The sequence below is a fragment of the Bombina bombina genome, chromosome 3 (assembly GCF_027579735.1).
Source record: "Bombina bombina isolate aBomBom1 chromosome 3, aBomBom1.pri, whole genome shotgun sequence".
Taxonomy (NCBI): domain Eukaryota; kingdom Metazoa; phylum Chordata; class Amphibia; order Anura; family Bombinatoridae; genus Bombina; species Bombina bombina.
In genome coordinates, this window is record NC_069501.1 from 1,153,499,305 (window position 1) to 1,153,518,945 (window position 19,641).

The 19,641-nt window shown below is 39.7% G+C and overlaps 1 protein-coding gene across 1 annotated transcript in view; it reads right to left on the reverse strand.

The window, feature by feature from the left end:
- ACAT1 (acetyl-CoA acetyltransferase 1) overlaps positions 1-17,770 on the reverse strand; it is a 29,752-nt gene extending 11,982 nt beyond the window's left edge. Inside the window, exons 1-7 of the mRNA XM_053708550.1 lie at positions 17,626-17,770; positions 13,372-13,419; positions 11,846-11,963; positions 11,165-11,260; positions 7,843-7,943; positions 7,214-7,357; positions 6,637-6,787 (exon numbers count right to left, since the gene is read on the reverse strand). Coding sequence (XP_053564525.1) covers positions 6,637-6,787; positions 7,214-7,357; positions 7,843-7,943; positions 11,165-11,260; positions 11,846-11,963; positions 13,372-13,419; positions 17,626-17,685 — 718 coding nt within the window. The 5' untranslated portion in view covers positions 17,686-17,770. The remainder of the gene's footprint in view (positions 1-6,636; positions 6,788-7,213; positions 7,358-7,842; positions 7,944-11,164; positions 11,261-11,845; positions 11,964-13,371; positions 13,420-17,625) is intronic.
- Positions 17,771-19,641: the final 1,871 nt, after the last annotated feature.

Consider the following 19,641-nt stretch of genomic DNA (forward strand, 5'->3'; position numbering starts at 1 on the left):
TTGCTATACAGATCCTGGTTGCAGTACACAGGGTTCGTATGAACGTGTTGGTCACCTTATTATATGGCTTAAGTCTGATTTAGGAGCGCTTGAGTTACCGTCAGTGTTATTGACTCACCCAAAACCTCACTCAGAAGCCCCATGAGCCGATCCCAGGTAGATTTGATGACTGGGCACTCCCACCACATGTGGATATATGTCCCCCTAGCCCCAAACCCCCTATAGCATTGATTGGAACCGTTTGGGATGAAATGTCCTCTCTGGGGTAACGTACCACCTAAACAGTCTTCATGCAATTTTCTCTGAAATCCGCACTGATTAGTCCCCTACTCAAGTCAAATAGAATCATATCCCATTTATCTCTGGGGAGGTCAAGTCCTGCTCCCATTTAGATACTATGGTTGATCGAGTCAGGGTTTTAGGCTCCCTGTAGGGCCAGGTATATTATTGAGATTAGTTTCTTCAATCTGACTGGGGAACCACAGATGCATTCTAGTGTAGTGGGCGTCTGAAATCCAAGGGGAACAATATTTCTGTATGGCAGAGGAAACCTATAGGTAGAGAAACCAGTGTAATTTCAGTGGCCAAATAGTGTCTTGGATTTGTGAGTACGTCCATATGTGGTTTCCCTCCAGGAAGTCAGCTACTCTATAAAGACCCTTATTGTGGCATTTCCCCACCTGCATGCATAGTTCTGGGTGTACCAAAAGCCTAAGTGCTCTGGCCCTAGAATTCACATGTATCAACTTCAGGAGGTCCTGTAAGTAGTTTCCAGCCCCTGTGTCCACTGTGGCCTGAGTCCTGTAAAAATGACTTTTACACTCCCATATGTCAGCAGGATATTCATAACCCCCCCCAGATCTGCCTCAAGTCTGGTCCACAGAACATTGCAATCATTCCTACCTAGTAGAGAGTCCTGAGCCAACCTAACCGCATTATAGTAGTCAATCAGGTTCGGGAGCACTACACCTAATCGTCTGTGTCTGGTTAGTATGTCTGAGGCTATCCCCCGCCCCTCAAGTAATTGTTTAGGGAGGCTTGTAGTTTCTGTAGCTCTGGTTTCGGTACCGCTATCGGAAGTGCCCAAAAAATAAAAAATTTGTCTTGGGAGAATATTCATTTTAGACTTCTTAGCCCAGATAAACTCAAAGTTGGCCTCAATCAATTTTTTAGTCTGCGGTGGCATGTTCAGGTGCAATGCCTTACACTTGTCGAAGTTAATTTTGTAGCCCGAAACAAGGGAGAAGTCCTGAAGGGACAGAGGTTGGTCAAAGATATCAGGGGTCTAGTCAAAATCAACAGAACATCAGCGAAAAGCAACAATTTATATTCGGAATCCTTAACCACCCTTGAGATATCCGGGTTATTTCTTATACTTGCCACCAGTGGCTCCATGCACAAGGCAAAGAACTGGCGAGAGGGGGCATCCCTGACTGGTACCATTTAGCACATCTATAGTCTAGGATTGAAACCCAGCTGCTCTGACCGCTGTCGGAGTAGAATATAGCCCCCCAAAACCCATCTCTGTCAGAACTGATATCATGTACCCCCAGTATAGTCTATCAAACGCCATCTCCGCATCCAAAGAAAAGAGCAGAGAAGGCGTTCCTCTTCCCTTCAAATAATCAATCAGGGACACTGTCCTCACATTATCTGGGGCCTCCCTATCCAAGATAAAGCCCACCGGGTAGACCAGTTTTGGAGCCATCTTCTTGAGAATATTAGCCAGAATTTTAACATCCTGGTTTATCAGAGAATTAAGTCTATAGCTCAGACATCTCTCGGGGTTCTTATCAGCCTTAGGGATCACCACAATTTTGGCGCTCAACATCTGATGGGATAGCCCTTCCCTGCATAACATTGCAAAAGTTCCATTTTTGCATAACCGCCTAGGAAGCCATCAGGTCCCGGGGCTTTGCCCGCCTTCAGATCTTTGAGTGCCAGAAGAATCTCCCCCCCCCCAGTGATGTCCGCATTTAGTTCATCACTATCCTGCTTGCTTATTTTATTAAAGCATTTGCCAATAATTTCTCAAGGAGGTCTTGTGTATTAGGGGAATGTTCCACTTTGCCATCATAAAGAGTAGTGTAGTAATCTTGAAAAGTATCAGCTATCTCTTGGGGGTCAGATGTGCATGTACCATCCGATTTCATTATAGGGATAGAGAAGCTTTGAACCTGCTTATTTTATGTGCTAAGTATCTATCAGGCTTGTTGGAGTATATAAAAATATGAGACTTCAATTTCTGTATAGCTCTGATCGAATTAGAGTCTAGAATATATGTGCCAATGTCTTTTTTTTTTTAGTTGAAGTAGTTTAAAAGTAGCTACAGATAGTGTCTGATGTCTCTTCTCCAAATTCCTAATTTCCCTCTGTAGTGCGTTTTTTTCTGTGTGTTGCTTAATAAATCTCGCTTTCTTTTATTAACAAGCCTCTAAGGTATGGTTTATGTGCTGCCCAAGTGATAAGGGAGTTAATGGTTGTCCCTGCATTCAATTCCCAGTATTCTGAGTGTCCTAGAAAAAGTGCGTTGACCCTGAGGGGGTCCTAGAACCGTTGGGTCAAAGGTCCATGAGTGCTGCCTATGAATGGTGATAATACCCATCAGTTCTATTTGTATAAGTGAGTGGTCTGACCACACACATGGCTGTATAGACTAGGATATAACATTTGGTATCAATGTTTGGCTCACAAAAATATAGTCCAAGAGTATGTTCTATGTGCGTATGAGTAGAATGTATAATCAAGTGTCTCCCCATGTGTCCAGTAAATTATGCATAGCTAAGGAGTCCCTGATGGACTTTGCAATAGAGTTGTGTCTGTTTATTGGTTAAAGGGATACTAAACCCAAATTTTTTCTTTCATGATTCAGATATAAAAGTTGCTTAAAATGGTATGCTCTAGTTTACTCCTATTATCAAGTTTTCTTCATTCTCATGCTATCTTTATTTGAAAAAAAATCAAGAATGTAAGCTTACGAGCCGGCCCATTTTAGGTTCAGCACCTGGGTTGCTCTTGCCGATTGGTGGTTAAATGTAGCAAACCAATCAACAAGCTCTACCCAGATTCTGAACCAAAAATGAGCCGACTTCTAACCTTACATTCCAGCTTTTTCAAATTAAAATAGCAAGAGAACTAAGAAAAAATAGGAATAAATTAGAAAGTTGCTTAAAATTGCATACGCTATCTAAATCATGATAGAAAATAAAAAATTGGGTTTAGTATACCTTTAAGTTTACTGTCGCTGTGTTCCTAAGTGGGGCCAGAGAGACATTAAAATCCCCGGCTAAGATGATTCGGGACTGGGACCATTGTGTCAGGAGGTGTACGATTTGCTTAAAAAAAAAAAAAAATTATGTCCCGTTTCTCATTGGGTGCATACACATTACATATGGTAATTGGGGTAGTTTGAATGCACCCACTAACTATAAGAAACCTCCCATTGGGACCTGTGATCACTTCCTCAGTGTGAAACTGTAGTGATTGATGAATGAGAATGGAGACCCCCTTTTTATTTTTATCAGTCGTTGAGTGATAATGCAGGGGGAACTGTTTCGACCAATATTTAGGGATAACTGTACTTGTAGTAATACGAGGTCTGCCCTAGCTCTCGAGTACTGAGCGAGTGCGGTTTTCCGCTTCAAATCTGTATTGAGGCCTCACATTGTGTGAGATAATACTAATACTCTTAGCCATCGGTCAGGTCATACCTATCTGACTCAACTATACCCTTACATTTCCATCTGGTGTAGTGCCTAGTACCACAGTGATAAAACAATAATAAACAAAACAATTCAACTGTGTAAATTTAAAAGCAAGGACAAAGCCTGAGCCTAGTGCCCATGCCCTGATAGTAAGAATTTATAAACGGTATCTTACCATACATGCATAACAATTGTGTAATTGAAATTTTTATACGAAAATATACAGTTTGAGATCAAGGGAGCTATACACATCTTAAGGGTCTAGAAGTAACACAATCCCTTTTATTAGGACACAGTCCCCACCACTCCCCTGAGCCCCAAAATCCCAGTCATATTTGTCCATTTCAGCCCATGCGGCTTAGTGTCCCAGACAAACCAAATCCCAGACTTCTGAAACCTTCTTTTCTCTCTCCTTACATCTAATACTAACCCCCCCCCCCCCGAGGTTAGTCCCATATCAGATTAAACTTGTAACTGACAATGTTCTCATACTCATCTGAATCTCGTTGATCCGTAGTAGGTAGAGGACCTGGGTCAGGAATAGTCCCCAGGTATTTTGTAAATGAAGGGACTCAGGTCTTTTGCTTCTTTTTGGTATTCCTGAGCCAGCTCTGTCTGTGTTGAGGAGCGGGCCCTACCATGATCTATGCTACTTGACTCATTCTGGTCAGAAGGCATCCGAGGGGCCTCTAGGCACAAGTGCTCACAGACATCCGGGATGTCCCGAGCCTCCCTTATGGTGAATGTAGCTCCTTTATGGAAGATGATCAGCACAAAGGGAAAACCCCATCTGTAATTGCTATCATTTTTCCATAGCAATAGCGTGATCGGTCACATGGCACTTCTCCCCTGTAATGTCCGTACAAATAAATCCTGGTAGAACTGGATCACCGACCCCTGAAACTTAAAGGTCTGTTTTTTCCAGAGGACGCCAAAACAGCCTCCTTAAAGCGAAACATGCGTACTATGACATCCCTGGGTGGGGCATCCCCCCCTTAGGTTTAGCCCTGAGAGCCTGATGGGCCCTTTCCATCTGAAAGCAGCCTTCCTCTGTGTCCCGTAATAGCCTGAAACAGTTGAGACAGATAACGGTCTAGCTCCTCTGGGGCCACTGACTCAGGGATTCCCTTCAGCCGTATATTACACCTACGGCTGCGATTTTCTATGTCCTCCATTCTGTTGTGGATCAGTTCTAGCTCTTGCCACTGAGCCTCCACCTGCTGAGACAGAGTTAACCCCCTCCAGCACTGTAGTTTCCCCATCTTCCAGGGTGGGGCTCAGATCCTGTATGTCTTGTTTAATGTCTGCATTTTGCATAGCATCCATCTTTCCCAGAGCTTATTAAACGTATTAGAGATGTCTTGTTTAGAGACTAACTTTAATATCAGCTTTCGTCACTGGGGTCTGGTCCGCTTGGGAGTCTGACATATGTATCTGAATCTGCCTCCTCTTCAATCTCTGCATTTTGGGCTGTTGTAGCTTTAACCCCCTTCACCTGCCTAAAGAAGTGTTGTGTAGGAGTAGCTTTGCCTCCCTGAGGGGCCTTAGCAGGCTTCCTGGCAGAAATAATAGTGAGCTTTTGCGTGTGTGCTGCAGTCCTGTTAAAAGCAGACTCACTTCAGTCAATGTCCAAATTATATATGTCAGAAGTATCTCAATTCACTGCCCCAGCAGAACAATGTTCCACCTCTATTTCCTCATTAAACTCTAAAACTGCCAGGGGAGACTTTCTTATGTAGGCAGATGTGGCTGTGCTGTGGAGGATACTATAGTTTACATGCAGTGGGCTTTATGGTGCCCAAATCCTCTTTGCTGTGGTCGTTGCTGTGTTGTAGCTATATACTCCGGGGGTTATTAGTCGCTAAAACTCCATGTCTGGTGTATGCTATCTCGCCCTGTCAGGCAGTCCCTGCATCTGCTGGGACTAATATATCCCTGTGGAGCACCTGTGCTGCATGTTTGTTCATAGGCCCCAGATACCCCTCATGTAGCGGTCAAAACCATGTGTGTGGGTGCTCAGCCCTTATACAAGCATACCCCTTTGTGGATCCGGTGTCCTCCATCTCTTATCGGAGCTTCACAACCCGGTAATAGTGGCAGTCTGAATGACCACGTGGTTCCCAAGATGGCCGCCGCACCTGATGCCGAGAGAGATTCCGGGAGGTGTATTTCCACCCCACTTCACTCCGGGCTCGTTCTTGCTGCTGCTCCACGGGCTATGAGCCCCAGGACATATTCTGATAGCACAATGAGGTTTGCTGGTCCCCTTAATCTCAGTGTTACACAGAGATGCTATAGACTACGTCTCACTCCATGGCCCTCCAGGCTCTGCCCCCGCATTAGAGAGTTTAAGAGGACATTGTACTAAAAAATTTTTGAAGCATCTAACTTTCTAAATGTATATTCATGTAACAAAAAAAGCTATTTTCCCCCTCTTCTTCATACTTGTGGTAGCAAGTTCCTTTCTACCAATAAAACTTTCTGCAACTTGCCTATCTACCAATCATACTGCAGTATTAGCTGTTCAAATACACAGGCTCTGCTATTTAGAATACAAATGTAAATAGTTCACGTACAAAAAGGTTATATTTATACTTCCTGGTTTCACGTCTCACGTCTGATATGTGGCCTAATAAAGTTTTAAAATGGTCCATTTTAACTTTGGTGGCTAAATGTAAATTGTTTACCCAATCAAGCAAGCGCTACCCAGGTGCTAAACCAAAAAAAAATGGTGCGGACCCTAAGCTCTTCAAATAAAGAAATCAAGAGAATAAAAATTAATAGGAGTAAAATTAGAAAGTTGCATGCTCTCAGAATCATTTAAGAAAAAAAAAAAAAAAAAAAAAAAGTGGGTTTCATATCCCTTTAAAGCAGATTAGGGAAAAGGTAAACAAAAATTAGAAAATATGGGATTCCAGTTTTACACAAGCACCTTTTTGTGGAATGGAAACAGGAGCGATCTCATTTGCCAAAAGACCAGATTCCCAAGCTGCTTTGCTTCTTGTATAAGAGCCAATAGCAAAATTATCTTGTTCCTCCCGAGCAATGTTCAATTTCTTAGCAGTATTTTCAGCACAATTACCCTTCAAGAGAAATAGAATATTCATAATAGAAAGAGAAATAGATTGAAATACATTAGAACTCTTATGTTTGTTAATGAAAGAAATTAGTAGTTGTTCAATTGTTACGCAGTCAAATTTAAGAAGAAAAAAAAAACACAATATAAAACACAACATGTAAATATATATATTTCTGTACATGTGTTCTGCTAGATGTCTATGCAAACTACATAAATACAGAATGCTTTAGTGCAATGAACAATCTATGGTTAAAATATATATATGGCAAACTTAGAAGCCAGACATCTAATATAAGTAGAATAATCTATGTTTATTTATTATAAATTTAAATAAAAAAAAAAAAAATAGAAACAAAGTTTCTCTGGCTTTGTCAAGCCCTTAACTAATGATAATCCCCTTATTTTTAGCTGCATGTAAGAAATACAATACCATGTGTATCTTGTTATAAACGTCAGTCAGGCCATCTTTCACAATTAAATCTTCCAATCTCACTCCTCCGTATGGTGTTGCTCCTCTGCTCATGCAATAAGGCACATTGGACATGCTCTCCATTCCACCAGCCACCATCACTTGCTGTTAAAAGCAAATCAAATGCTAAACAAACAGGTCTACCAACCTAATTGCTCTTACAGGGTCTCAAAGTCTAAATGGAATTAAACCTGAGGAGGCAATACTCGCGTAGAAACAAATCCTAGGAGCTATACTCCCTGAGATAAGAGTCCGGTCACATGGGAAATCTCTCAAAATCTGACTCCATCTTGCAAACTATACATGGTCTGCAAATAAAAACAGACGCAGCTCACCTCCTTAGAGGACTCTTACTTTAGCTAACTGTTGTGTTTGAGGTAATGGAGTAAACCAATAGTATAGCATAATGTCCAATGAAAAACCTTATTTAAAATTAAGATTTAGAGATAAATACTGCTTTTGTCGGGGGATTATATTATTCGTTGAGGAACAAATCAAATAGCAAGTTAAGGCAAGTAGCAGTTTAAAAACCTAGCGATAAGTTACAACAACCTGTGTACTATTCTACCCAAGAACAGCTAATCCCTCACCTGATGCCCACACATGAGATTCTGTGATGCCAGCATGATCGCTTTCATTCCTGAGGCACATACTTTGTTGACGGTGGTAGTAGGAGTAGCTACAGGTAGGCCTAAGGGAAGCCATCAATACCAAGCATTAATTCCACACAGTTTATTGACACCATCTCTTTCACATGGGGGGGGGGGGGGGAGATGAGATACACATACATATTCTGATATCTCTTGCTGATTTTAGGATGGGCTAAATATATTCAAAAAAACCTAAAAGGGACATGAAACCCATAATTGCTTTCATGATTCAGAAAGAACATGAAATGTATTTTATTTATTTTTTTTAGACCGTTCCCCCCCCCCCCCCTTTTTGCTTCTATTATCAAATTTCCTTCTCTCTTGTTGAAGGAGCAACAATGCACTACTTGGAGTTTGCTTAGCACATCAGTTGAGCCAATGACCAGTTAAATGTCCGGCCACCAAGCTGCAGCTAGCTCCCAGGATACCTAGATATGCTGTTAAACTGATACAAAGAGAAGGAAGCAAATTAGGTAATAGAAGTAAAATGGAAAGTTGTTTAAATTTTATTATCTGAATTATGAACAAAAAAAAAAACAAAAAAAAAAAACAAAAAAAAAAAAAACACACAATTGGGTTTCATGTCCCTTTAATAAACTTACATATTGTACAGCTAAAATATATGTTGGTGTAAAAAGTAACCTATAGAACTAAGCTCCAAAGCTTTTACCTCCCTACCTTGTCTTTGTTTAACCGCTTCACGCCATTGGGACGCCCCATGCAGTCCTAATAGTGCTGGGCTTTAATGTCCTTACAGCATGGGACATCCAACCTTATTTGGCATCCTCCAGCCTCCTCCTTTTAGGGAATAGAAAACTGGACTGGGGCGTGCCTAGCATCATAGGCAGTCCCCCATGATCCGATCCCGGCCTTGAAATCACGATCTCATTGACTATCACGTGATTTCATTTTTCCAGCAAGTGTTTACATCAGAACTGTGTGCCAATATTAAATTCTTGCTACTGGTATGAAGGGGTTAAAAACCATACTAAATATGAATCAACTAGTACTAAAGCCCGTGTACACGGGCCATTTTTTTTCAGAACAGCGGTCCCACCCCTTGCTCTCTCCCCCCCCTCTCCTTTGCTCTCCCCCCTCTCTTTGGCTCTCCCTCTCCCCCCCCTCTTTGGCTCTCCCTCTCCCCCCCCCCTCTTTGGCTCTCCCTCTCCCCCCCCCCCTCTTTGGCTCTCCCTCTCCCCCCCCCCCCCTCTTTGGCTCTCCCTCTCCCCCCCCCCCCCCTCTTTGGCTCTCCCTCTCCCCCCCCCCCCTCTTTGGCTCTCCCTCTCCCCCCCCCCCCCCCCTCTTTGGCTCTCCCTCTCCCCCCCCCCTCTTTGGCTCTCCCTCTCCCCCCCCCCTCTTTGGCTCTCCCTCTCCCCCCCCCCCCCCCCCTCTTTGGCTCTCCCTCTCCCCCCCCCCCCCCCTCTTTGGCTCTCCCTCTCCCCCCCCCCCCTCTTTGGCTCTCCCTCTCCCCCCCCCCTCTTTGGCTCTCCCTCTCCCCCCCCCCCTCTTTGGCTCTCCCTCTCCCCCCCTCCTGCTCCCTCTCTGGCTCTGTCTTCGCGGGACCCCGCCCGGCCACGCCCCATCGCGGCAACACCCGCCCGGCCACGCCCCTCGCGACGCTCCCGTCGGCCACAAACAGCTGTGAGGTCTGGGGAGCGCGTTGCCGCTTCTCACGCAGCAGACCTCACAGCTGTTGAGTAGCTCGCGCTCCCTATCTCACAGCTGCTTGTATGTTGTGTACCTAGCGCTCCCAATCTGTCAGCTGTGCCGAGGTGCGCGAGAATAGAATCTAAGGCCAAGTGTTTGTCTGTACTGCGCATGACGGCTTCAGACAAACACTTGTCTTTTATAATATAGGATTTTTTTGTTGTAATTTTTTTTATTTATTTAATTCATGTTTAAGACTTGTAAAGTTGCTTTCAGTTTGTTACTAGTCTTGTAATTTTTCTGGGTGTTTACATTCTTTGTTAAAGGGTCGTTAAACCATACAACTGCAATGATAGTTAATTCTTACTGGATCAAATATTTAAAATAATTAAATAAAAAGCGCATTTGTTTCTATTCCTATATGGAATCCTTGTGGATGTGCCAATATGTTGAATCAGCTCATAAGGAATTTAGCTGCACATGTTCTTTAAATCAGATGATCCAATTTTTCAATATTGTTTGACCAGAGATCTTTTTAAAGAAAAGACATTTTTAAACTATAAACCTTAATCTGTTGTTTAATTGACTTTAAAATGTCTGACCAGTCTTGTGCATCTCAAGTATAAGAGGGCACGTCTATATAAGATAGTTAATATACATCAGTAGTTAAATATCAATTTGCAAAAATGAATGCAATTATCCTTGGTCCCAGTGCAGAATACACTGCCTATGCTTTGTGCAGAATACACTGCCTATACTTTGTGTCCTCTTGTTTTCCTTGGCAAGGTCAGGGCTCTTTTCAGTGTGAATGTGCCACAGAAATTTTAAACTGTGTGCCAGAGGCTGATATTTATAGTACAAATTCCATTTTCGAATGAAAGTTTGGACATTTTACTGTGTACTTTGTTTTCATTGCAGATTGGTGGCCGCACATATAACTTGTCATTGGCTCAACTGATGTGTTCAGCCAACGCCAAGTAGTGCATTGTTGCTCCTTCAACAAAGGATACAAAGAGAATGAAGCAAATTTGATAAAAGCAAAAAAAGGGAACGTTGTTAAAAATGGTAAGTTCTGTCTGAATCATGAAAGAAAAATGGGTTCCAGGTTTTTTTAATTTTTTTAGCCCATACTTAAAGGGATACCAAACGCAAATTTTTTGGAAATGGTTCAGATAGAGAATGCAATTTTAAGCAACTTTCTAATTTTCTCCTACTGTCAATTTTTAGTTGTTCTCTTGCTATCTTTATTTGAAATAGAAGGCATCTAAGTTATTTGTTTGGTTCAGCACCCTGGAAAGCACTTGTTCATTGGTGGATGAATTTATCCACCAATCAGCAAGAACAACCCAGGTTGTTCACCAAAAATGGGCTGGCATCTAAACTTACATTCTTGCATTTCAAATAAAGATACCAAGAGAATGTAGAAAATTTAATAGGAGTAAATTAGAAAGTTTCTTAAAATTGCATGCTCTATCTAAATCACAAAAAAAAAAATTGGGTTCAGTGTCCCTTTAAATCAGAAAGGGATATATATATAAAAAAAAATAAAAAAAAACCAAGTGTTTTAGTGAACTGATTACATATATGCTGTATATAGGACTTCATTGCGGAGTACCTGCTCCAAGGGTTGCCTGTCGTGATGGTGCTTGTCCTTGCCCAGCCTGTAGAACATTGCCCATGTACACCTCATTAACTGCTTCTGCTGCTATACCTGTATGACAATGAGTGAGAAATCAGCAGGTCTCTTAAGACTCAGATACCATTTTAACCCACCCCCCCAAAAAAAATAAAAAATTATAAGATAAAAATACACCATCTACTCCTGTCTTAAAGGGACATAAAAACTTGGGTTATGTCCCTTTTAAGTGTACACGTTATGTTAGGTCATTATGCATGCATAAAGGTCAAACAAAATCTGAAGAGCTTCAAATGTTACAAAATGCCCCAAACAACTCTGGAACATGCTATCAAGCATACAGTATGAACATAAAAAAAAGCCCTCAAGTTCTCTTTCCCCCCCCCCATTTATATGGGCAGCGACACTTATTTTAAAGTCCCGATATGTATTAACAATGAATAATTTACTTCTAATATATAGCATGCAATTATAAGAATGTATGCATAGCCAAGGAAACCAAGCAATATGGTGGTAGCCCAGAGAGACTGCCATCAAATCTGTTACACATGCCACCTTGGGCATAATTTTGCCACCCCTGCCCTAGTCACTTGATATCTCACTACATATTGCAAAGCCCTTTCTGGCAAATAATGGTATTAACGGATTCAACATTAGTACCTGCTCTTTCAACAGCGGCTTTAATGGCAATAGAACCAAGCTTTGTAGCAGTCAGTGATGACAGAGATCCCTGAAATGATCCAATCGGTGTCCTTACAGCACTTGCTATTACTACTTCCTAGTCAGGGGAAAAAAAAAAAAAAAAAACAAAACCACACACCACATTACCACAGGGGTCCTTAACCCTTTACCAACAGCAGCAGTACAATATTTCAAAAATCAATTTTTGATGGCAGATTTCTCTGGTAGATATCCTGAAATCACTAATTGTTAACTCTTGTATTCTAAAGAAGATTTCAAGTTCAACAAATAAATTAAAAACAAAAATTATTTTACTATTGCCCGTTATGAAATTATGCATTGCATCTGAAAAAGGTCATTTTAAAATAGGTTATGTTATAATGGATTCACAGCATCTCTTCATTCCTGTTTTGTTTGACTGGTTGCAGTGGTGGATCATGGGAAAGACAAATGGAGGTTCTAGAGCTGAATAAACCCAACTTCTTTTCTCGGACTAAGTCTTGTTCCTATTGAGCCATGGGAGTTGTCCTTATAAGCCAGTGAGGAAGACAGGGGGGGGGGTGCATAGTGTTCCATGAAGTTGTAAATTCAGTGCTTGACCCCAAAGCTTTATTTAAGACATTTTAACAACCAGCATTTTTGCACATCAAAAGGCCACAATTTCAGTTTGGTCTCCTAATGCATAATTAATGGTACATCCTCCCTGCATGGTTTAGGGTGCTGTAGAAGCAGCACAAAAAGGTGCCATTTGGCTCCCTGTAGATCAGTGTTTTTCAAATCCAGTCCTCAGGACCCTTAACATGCCAGATATTCATTATATTTAACTAGAAAACAGGTGAAATAATAATTTCACCTGTGCGCTAGTTAAGAGGAGTCCCTTCTATTTCCGAATAGGGAATCTTAAGATTTAGTTAATGGAGATACTTTCTGCACTCTTAATTTTATTATTCTAAATAAAATCCTATTCAATACATTTCACAGTTCCTTTCATACTTTGACAAGTAATCACAGGTGAGACTTACAAGTAAGCTTAAAGGGACATTATACACATTTTTTCTTTGCATAAATGTCTTGTAGATGATCTATTTATATAGCCCATAAAGTTTTTTTTTTTTAAATAAATGTATAGTTTTGCTTATTTTTAAATAACATTGCTCTGATTTTCAGACTCCTAACCAAGCCTCACAGTTTTATGAGAATACCGTCAGCTACCTTCTCCAGCTTGCTCCTGTTTGTGTAAAGGGTCTTTTAATATGCAAAAGAAGGGGGAGGGGGAGTGTCTTATTTCCCACTTGCAATGGGCTTTCCAGCTACCTTTTCAGCAGAGCCAAACTGACAGCTTCTAAGTAAGTTTTTAAACAGTTTTATACTGGATTTTTATATCAGTATCTGTGCATCTTATTCTTTATAGTAGTGTCTATTACATGCAGTTATATGAAAAGGAGTGTATACTGTCCCTTTAATTAAAATGGATTTCCTATAGTACCAGAATTTGGAATACTTACATTTAGAGTACGTTGGGATGCATAGCCTCTGTGTGCATACTTCAGTGCCTGTAAATTGAATGTATATCAGCTTTTAACATTGTACATTTTCATTTAGACACATTAATAATAAGTAGTTTATTTGAGTAAAATTATTTTTGGAGTACACCAATGTAAATACTGTATTTCTGTTGGCATCTAGTTGAAAACAAGCAACTTTCACAGTGTTCTGAAGACGTCATTTATTTTATTTAAAAAAAAAAAAAAAAAAAAAAAAAAAAAGTTTGGCTGTTAAATGTAAAATAGATATCTCTGCATCCAACTCAGACTTAGCACGCCCTCAGCTCACTAATAAAGTTAACGTTAAGAGATGTGCTGGGCGTGAAGGGGTTAACAAGTGTTTAACATCAAAACAAACTTCTGATGTAAACACTTGCTGTAAAAATTAAATTGCACGATTTTCATGTAATTTCATTGATTTCAAGGCCAGGATGGGATCATGGGGGACTGCCTACGTTACTAGGCACGCCCCAGTCCGGTCTTGCGTTCATTAAAAAGGGGGAGGCTGCAGGTAGGGTTGCCATCTGTCCCTTAAAATACAGAACACTTATAAGTTACACATGCTGCAGGGAGGAATGTGAATAGTGCTGTCCAGAAACACAATACATGTTCCTCCCTGCTCGCCCTGCAGCATGCGTAACTCATAAGTGTCCAGGAAAACATGGCTGAGGTGGCAACCCTAGCTGCAGGACGTTCCATGCTGTCCTTCGGTGTTAAAGCAAAGTGCTGTTAGGACAGCATGGAATGTCCTAACTGAGCGAAGGGGTTAACGTTAGGTTTGAAAATGGAGAGTGCCTTATGGCATAAATTTATAAAACCTGGTTATGGTGTTGTTTTTCAAAAGGGGACAAACATACATTTTGTGAGATTTGACCTTGGTTCAGCCACATAGATGTTTATGGAATCAAGGAGGAGGGAACAAGACTTTCCAAGGTCAATAACAAGCGGAATCCTTAAAATCCTCTGGCAGCAGTGCCATCAGAGTAGAATGGTGACGTTTAAACTAATTAAGTACTGAGGGGACATTGAAAAGGGTGAATCATAAAAATAACTTACAATGATATTTAACAGTTTGTTTTTTTTGTTTTTTAGAAAAAGTGACATAAAACCCAAAACATTTAATTATCTAATTTGCTTCATTCTCTTTGTATCCTTTGTTTTAAGTATACCTAGGTAGGCTCAGGAGCAGCAAAGCAATACTAGGAAGTAGCTAGTAATTGGTGGCTGCACATATATGCCTCTCGTCGTTGGCTCACCTGATGTGTTTAGATAGATCCCATGAGTGCATTGCTGCTCCTTACAAAATACCAGGTGAATAAAGCAAATCTGATAAAAAATACATGTGAAAGTTGTTGCGTGCGCTAGTCATGCCCGTTTAAGCCTGTATACAGCAAATAAGAAAAATAAAAAAATATTTCATAATGCCTATGTTTAAACAACTAGATTGCTAAATACAGGACATTTTTATTTTGTGTTACAAATCTCATGATTTTAATCAAATATCCTTTGACTCGAACAACTAAAAAGGGATAGGAAATCAAAATGAAACTTGCATGATTCAGATAGAGCGTGTCATTTTAAGACACTTAGATTTACTTCTATATTTAAATGTGCTCCGTTCTCTTGGGATTCCTTGTTGAAAAGAATACGCACATATCCTACATTAGTGGGAGGCAAGCTAGCTGCTAATTGGTGCCTGCACACATTTGTTTCTTGTGATTGGCTAACTAGATGTTTTCAGCTAGCTGCCAGTAGTGTAATGCTGTTCCTTTAGCAAAGGAGAAAAAAAAAAAAATACATGAAGCAAATAGGAAAATTGTTTAAAATATTACGTGCCATCTAAATCATTAAGATTTTTTGGGGGGTTTCCTGTCCCTCTAAATTCATAAAGTAACTGCGAGATTAACAAACTAAGTTTATTCCCCCCCATTAACGATACTGAAGTTGCTACATAGCCAATCCACATCCTTTAATATAATTTATTAAAAAAAGGACATGAATTCAAAATTACGGTTCAAGATAGAAAGTCTATTAAAGGGATATATTAAGGTTTAATTATGAACGTCTTTTATTACAAATTGTGCTTAAATATTACAGCATGGGAGTCTCTGCTAGCCCTCTGATTGTGTTTCTACCTTCTCTATAGAATAGGGATACATGAGCAACTTTCATGACATCAGGCGCATGCGCATTATTTCACTGCATGCGCCAGATTATCTCAATGTGATTTACTGGTTGAACACTCTACTATTACACTTCCAAAGAAGGCACAGCTTCCAACCGTCAGGCATCTTGCAGAATTTCTATGGGTTGGTAGGACAACCTATTGCACGTCCAGAGCTGTACTCTGTCCTGGTTTTAAAGGGACTATATTATCTCCACATACTGACTACATAGACTTACCCTTTGACCACTAACAAATCCTAAAATCCAATCCACCCATGACTCTTGACCCCAGGCCCTTTTTAACCTCTTAAGTCCCAGCCATAAATGTTGATGTATGACTTATGGGAAGCTAATGGATTCAAGAATTAAACAATTCTATAATAAAACATTCTATAAAAAAAAAAATATAAATAAAAAAGGTATTCAATTGAAAAATTACTTAACTATTAACTGACCCTTTAAAACTGCATGCTCTATAATTGAATTTACTTTTTTCTCTTGGTATCTTTTGTTAAAAAGTATACTTAAGTAGGCTCAGTAACAACAATATACGACTGGGAACTAGATGGCAATTAGTGGCTAAACACAAGTTAAGCACAATAACAACATTTTCTTTCTGCACTTGTCCTTTAAATTCTTATCCACACCACTGCCAGCAATGAACAAATCATAGTCAGAATTTGTTGGACAAACTTTTAATGGAGCTGTGAGCGGAGTGTTCATTAAATTAATGGTAAACTTTACAGATTTTAAAATCAGCGCTGTCATTTATTTTTTAATCTAGCTGTTCAGTTCTAATACCCTGCACTCGGGGGGTTTTAACTACAGATAAAAAAAAATGTTAAAAAAATATATATGTTTTAAAAAAGTGGGCAGCCAGGGCTTGGGGTATTAGAATGGCACAGCTAGATTAAAAAGTAGTTTACAGTGCATCTTTATTAGAAGTGATCAATTAAAGTCCATATAAAATAATGCTTAGATTCTAGTACCGATTTTAAAACATGTAAAGTTTACCATCACTTTAAAAATGTATGAAAAATAAAACTAATCTCATGTATCAAATGTATAAAAATGGCAGATATTGACCCCAGAGAGAAATGGCATATGACAATGATTACTAGACTGTCACATCACCAAGCTCAGTATATTATAGAACATTGGGGCGACAGGAGCAGACGTTTCGGTGCGCCTCTGGCACCTTTCTATTGAGAAACTATGGAGAATATTGGAAACTATATGTATTGAATATTGGAAACTATATGTATTGTATATGCAGCACCACAGCAATTGGACTGTGATTGATGGAGTGCACCTTATTTTGAATATATATATATATATATATATATATATATATATATATACACATATACATATATACACACACACACACACACATACATACACATATATATATATATATATATATATACACACACACACATATATACACACACATATATACACACACATATATACACACACATATATACACACACACACACACACACATATATACACACACACACACACACACACACATATATACACACATATATATACACACACACACATATATATATATATACACACACACACACACACACACACACACATATACACACACACATATACACACACACATATACACACACACTGTATTCAGTTGCTAAAAAAAAAAACTATATAAACACTTTTTGATAAAAGTTATCTTGCTAACCTAATGTTTTATCATACAAAAACAGAAAAAGTTGACAGGTAGTAGCAACAGGTCATCTCTTTGGGCATCTTATTCAGTTTCCAGAATTTATTTTCATGCATTATTTTAAAGATGGAAGTACTATGAAAATTGAAAAGTTTTTATTATCTGATGTTCTCAAACTAGTTCTCATACCTTGCTATGCACAAGTTACCAGGGAAGCATTTTCTGCCATTTGAAATACAAGACCATATGACTGGTGCCAGCGTGCTAACTTTATCAGCAGGGGTGCATATGGTTATATTATTTAAACAACCTGCCAAGGTGCATCTAGCGGACAGCGCTATACTCACACGGGCAGTCTGCGCCAGGTGGCTCGGGAGCTCAGCGGTGCGGCAAACACAAAAGGCCATGGCTACAGACAGACTGAGGAACGACAACTCACTGTGCGTACCAAATGACCGAAATTTATCAAAGCGCGTTCCCGGGTCACCTCTAAAAGCCTCCTGTCATAACCCACCAATCACAAGAGGCAACAGATCACACCTCCAAATGTTATAGGCTACGGGAGCGAAAATGGGGCGGTCCTATATGTCACCGATGATTGCTTTGAGATGAGCTAAAACCTGGTCACCGTGACCGTTGAAGCATTTCAGGGCCATCTTTGAATATGGCACAAATAGGAATAGTCTAGGACTCAGTGAGGACACGATTATTTGAAGAACATGATATGAAACAGTGCTCATTTAGTTTATATATATACTTTATACGAGAGAGAGGAGATAGAAGATATATATGGTTGACATGCACAATATTTAATTTTTGTTTTTATTATTCATTCATAACAGGAATTTTTTTTTTTTTAAATATTTTCTTTTTTTATATTCATAACAACAGCTACAATACTTTTAATCTAGTAAAAAGATCCTCTGTATCAGCTCACATCCAAGCATCTCACATCAAATTACTTAGCAGATGATATCTCACACCAACAAGATTGCATAAAATGTACCCATCTCTTAGCTCTTCATGTTGGAGGGGGTGTGGTGAAGAGGGTTCCCTTCTTCATATTTGGTGGCACTGCCCAAAACTGAAAAACTTCTGGTCGGGAGTTTTGGAAATAATTTCAGAGATCCTAAACACTCCTATTCCAAACAATCCAGAAATATTATTATTCCTTTCCCTACTTAAAATACAAAATGAGGCATATCATGCCCTATTATTAATAATGCTCACAGGAGCTAAAAAACGTATTCCTAAAAAATGGAAAACGCAAAATCTCCCTACAATAAAGGAATGGCGTTCCCAGGTAAATGAAATTCTCCTTATGGAAAGATATCACTACTTGAAAGCCCACTAACTAGAGATTCACAAAACCATATTAGCATTATGGAATAACGCAGTTCTAATTCTTACAGCTGACTCAATTCCACCAAAGTTGAAACTTCGCTTAGTGTAAAAACACATCCATATTTCTCGCTATTGGCCTACTTTCCCTATTTTTTTTCTCTCTCATTATCCCCCCCCCCTCCTATAATATTATTGTTAAATTCTATAAAACTATCATTAATGTACAATTTTGAATTCACAGAATTATTTTGTTTGCACATTTACAAATATGATTCTTTAAAAAGTAATCTCTTAATTTCTGCAATTTTTTTTATCATGCATGTCACACACTGTTGCTTTAGGGGATGCAATGTGTAGAAATGTTACCACCTGTGAGTGTTTCTGTTTATGTCTTCGTGCTTTTGTTTGTGTCTCAATGAGTGTGTATGTATTTTTTTTTGTGGGTCTCTCTGTGAGGGTGGGTGTGTATGTCTTTGTGCATTTTCTGTGGATGTCTGTGAGGGTGTGTGCGTATGTCTTTGTGCTTTTTCTATGGGTGTCTCTGTGAGGGTGTGTGTGTGTATGTATGTCTGTGTTTTTTCTGTGGATGTCTCTGTGAGGGTGGGTTTGTATGTCTCTGTGTTTTCTGTGGATGTCTCTGTGAGGGTGGGTGTGTGTATGCAGGGCCGCCACTAGAAATGTTGGGGCCCCTGAATTAAGCATTGATCAGACCCCCCCCCTTTGACATGTGCAATTTTTGACCAAGTGACTAAAACGTATATGCACTTTATTCTTAAGTGTAGTGAAACTTGGAAATGTTGTAAAGGTAGTAACACACAAACACAGAAACACACAGACACACTCATACACTGAAGCATACACACACTCACACATAAAGATTCACATATAGACACTTTAGCAGTCACGCAAAGAAACACACTCAGACACAGACACCCAAACAGACACTCAGCACTTGTTTACATTGACCTGACAAGTAATGAGGTAGACTACAGTTTTGTCAAAAAAAGATTTACAAAACA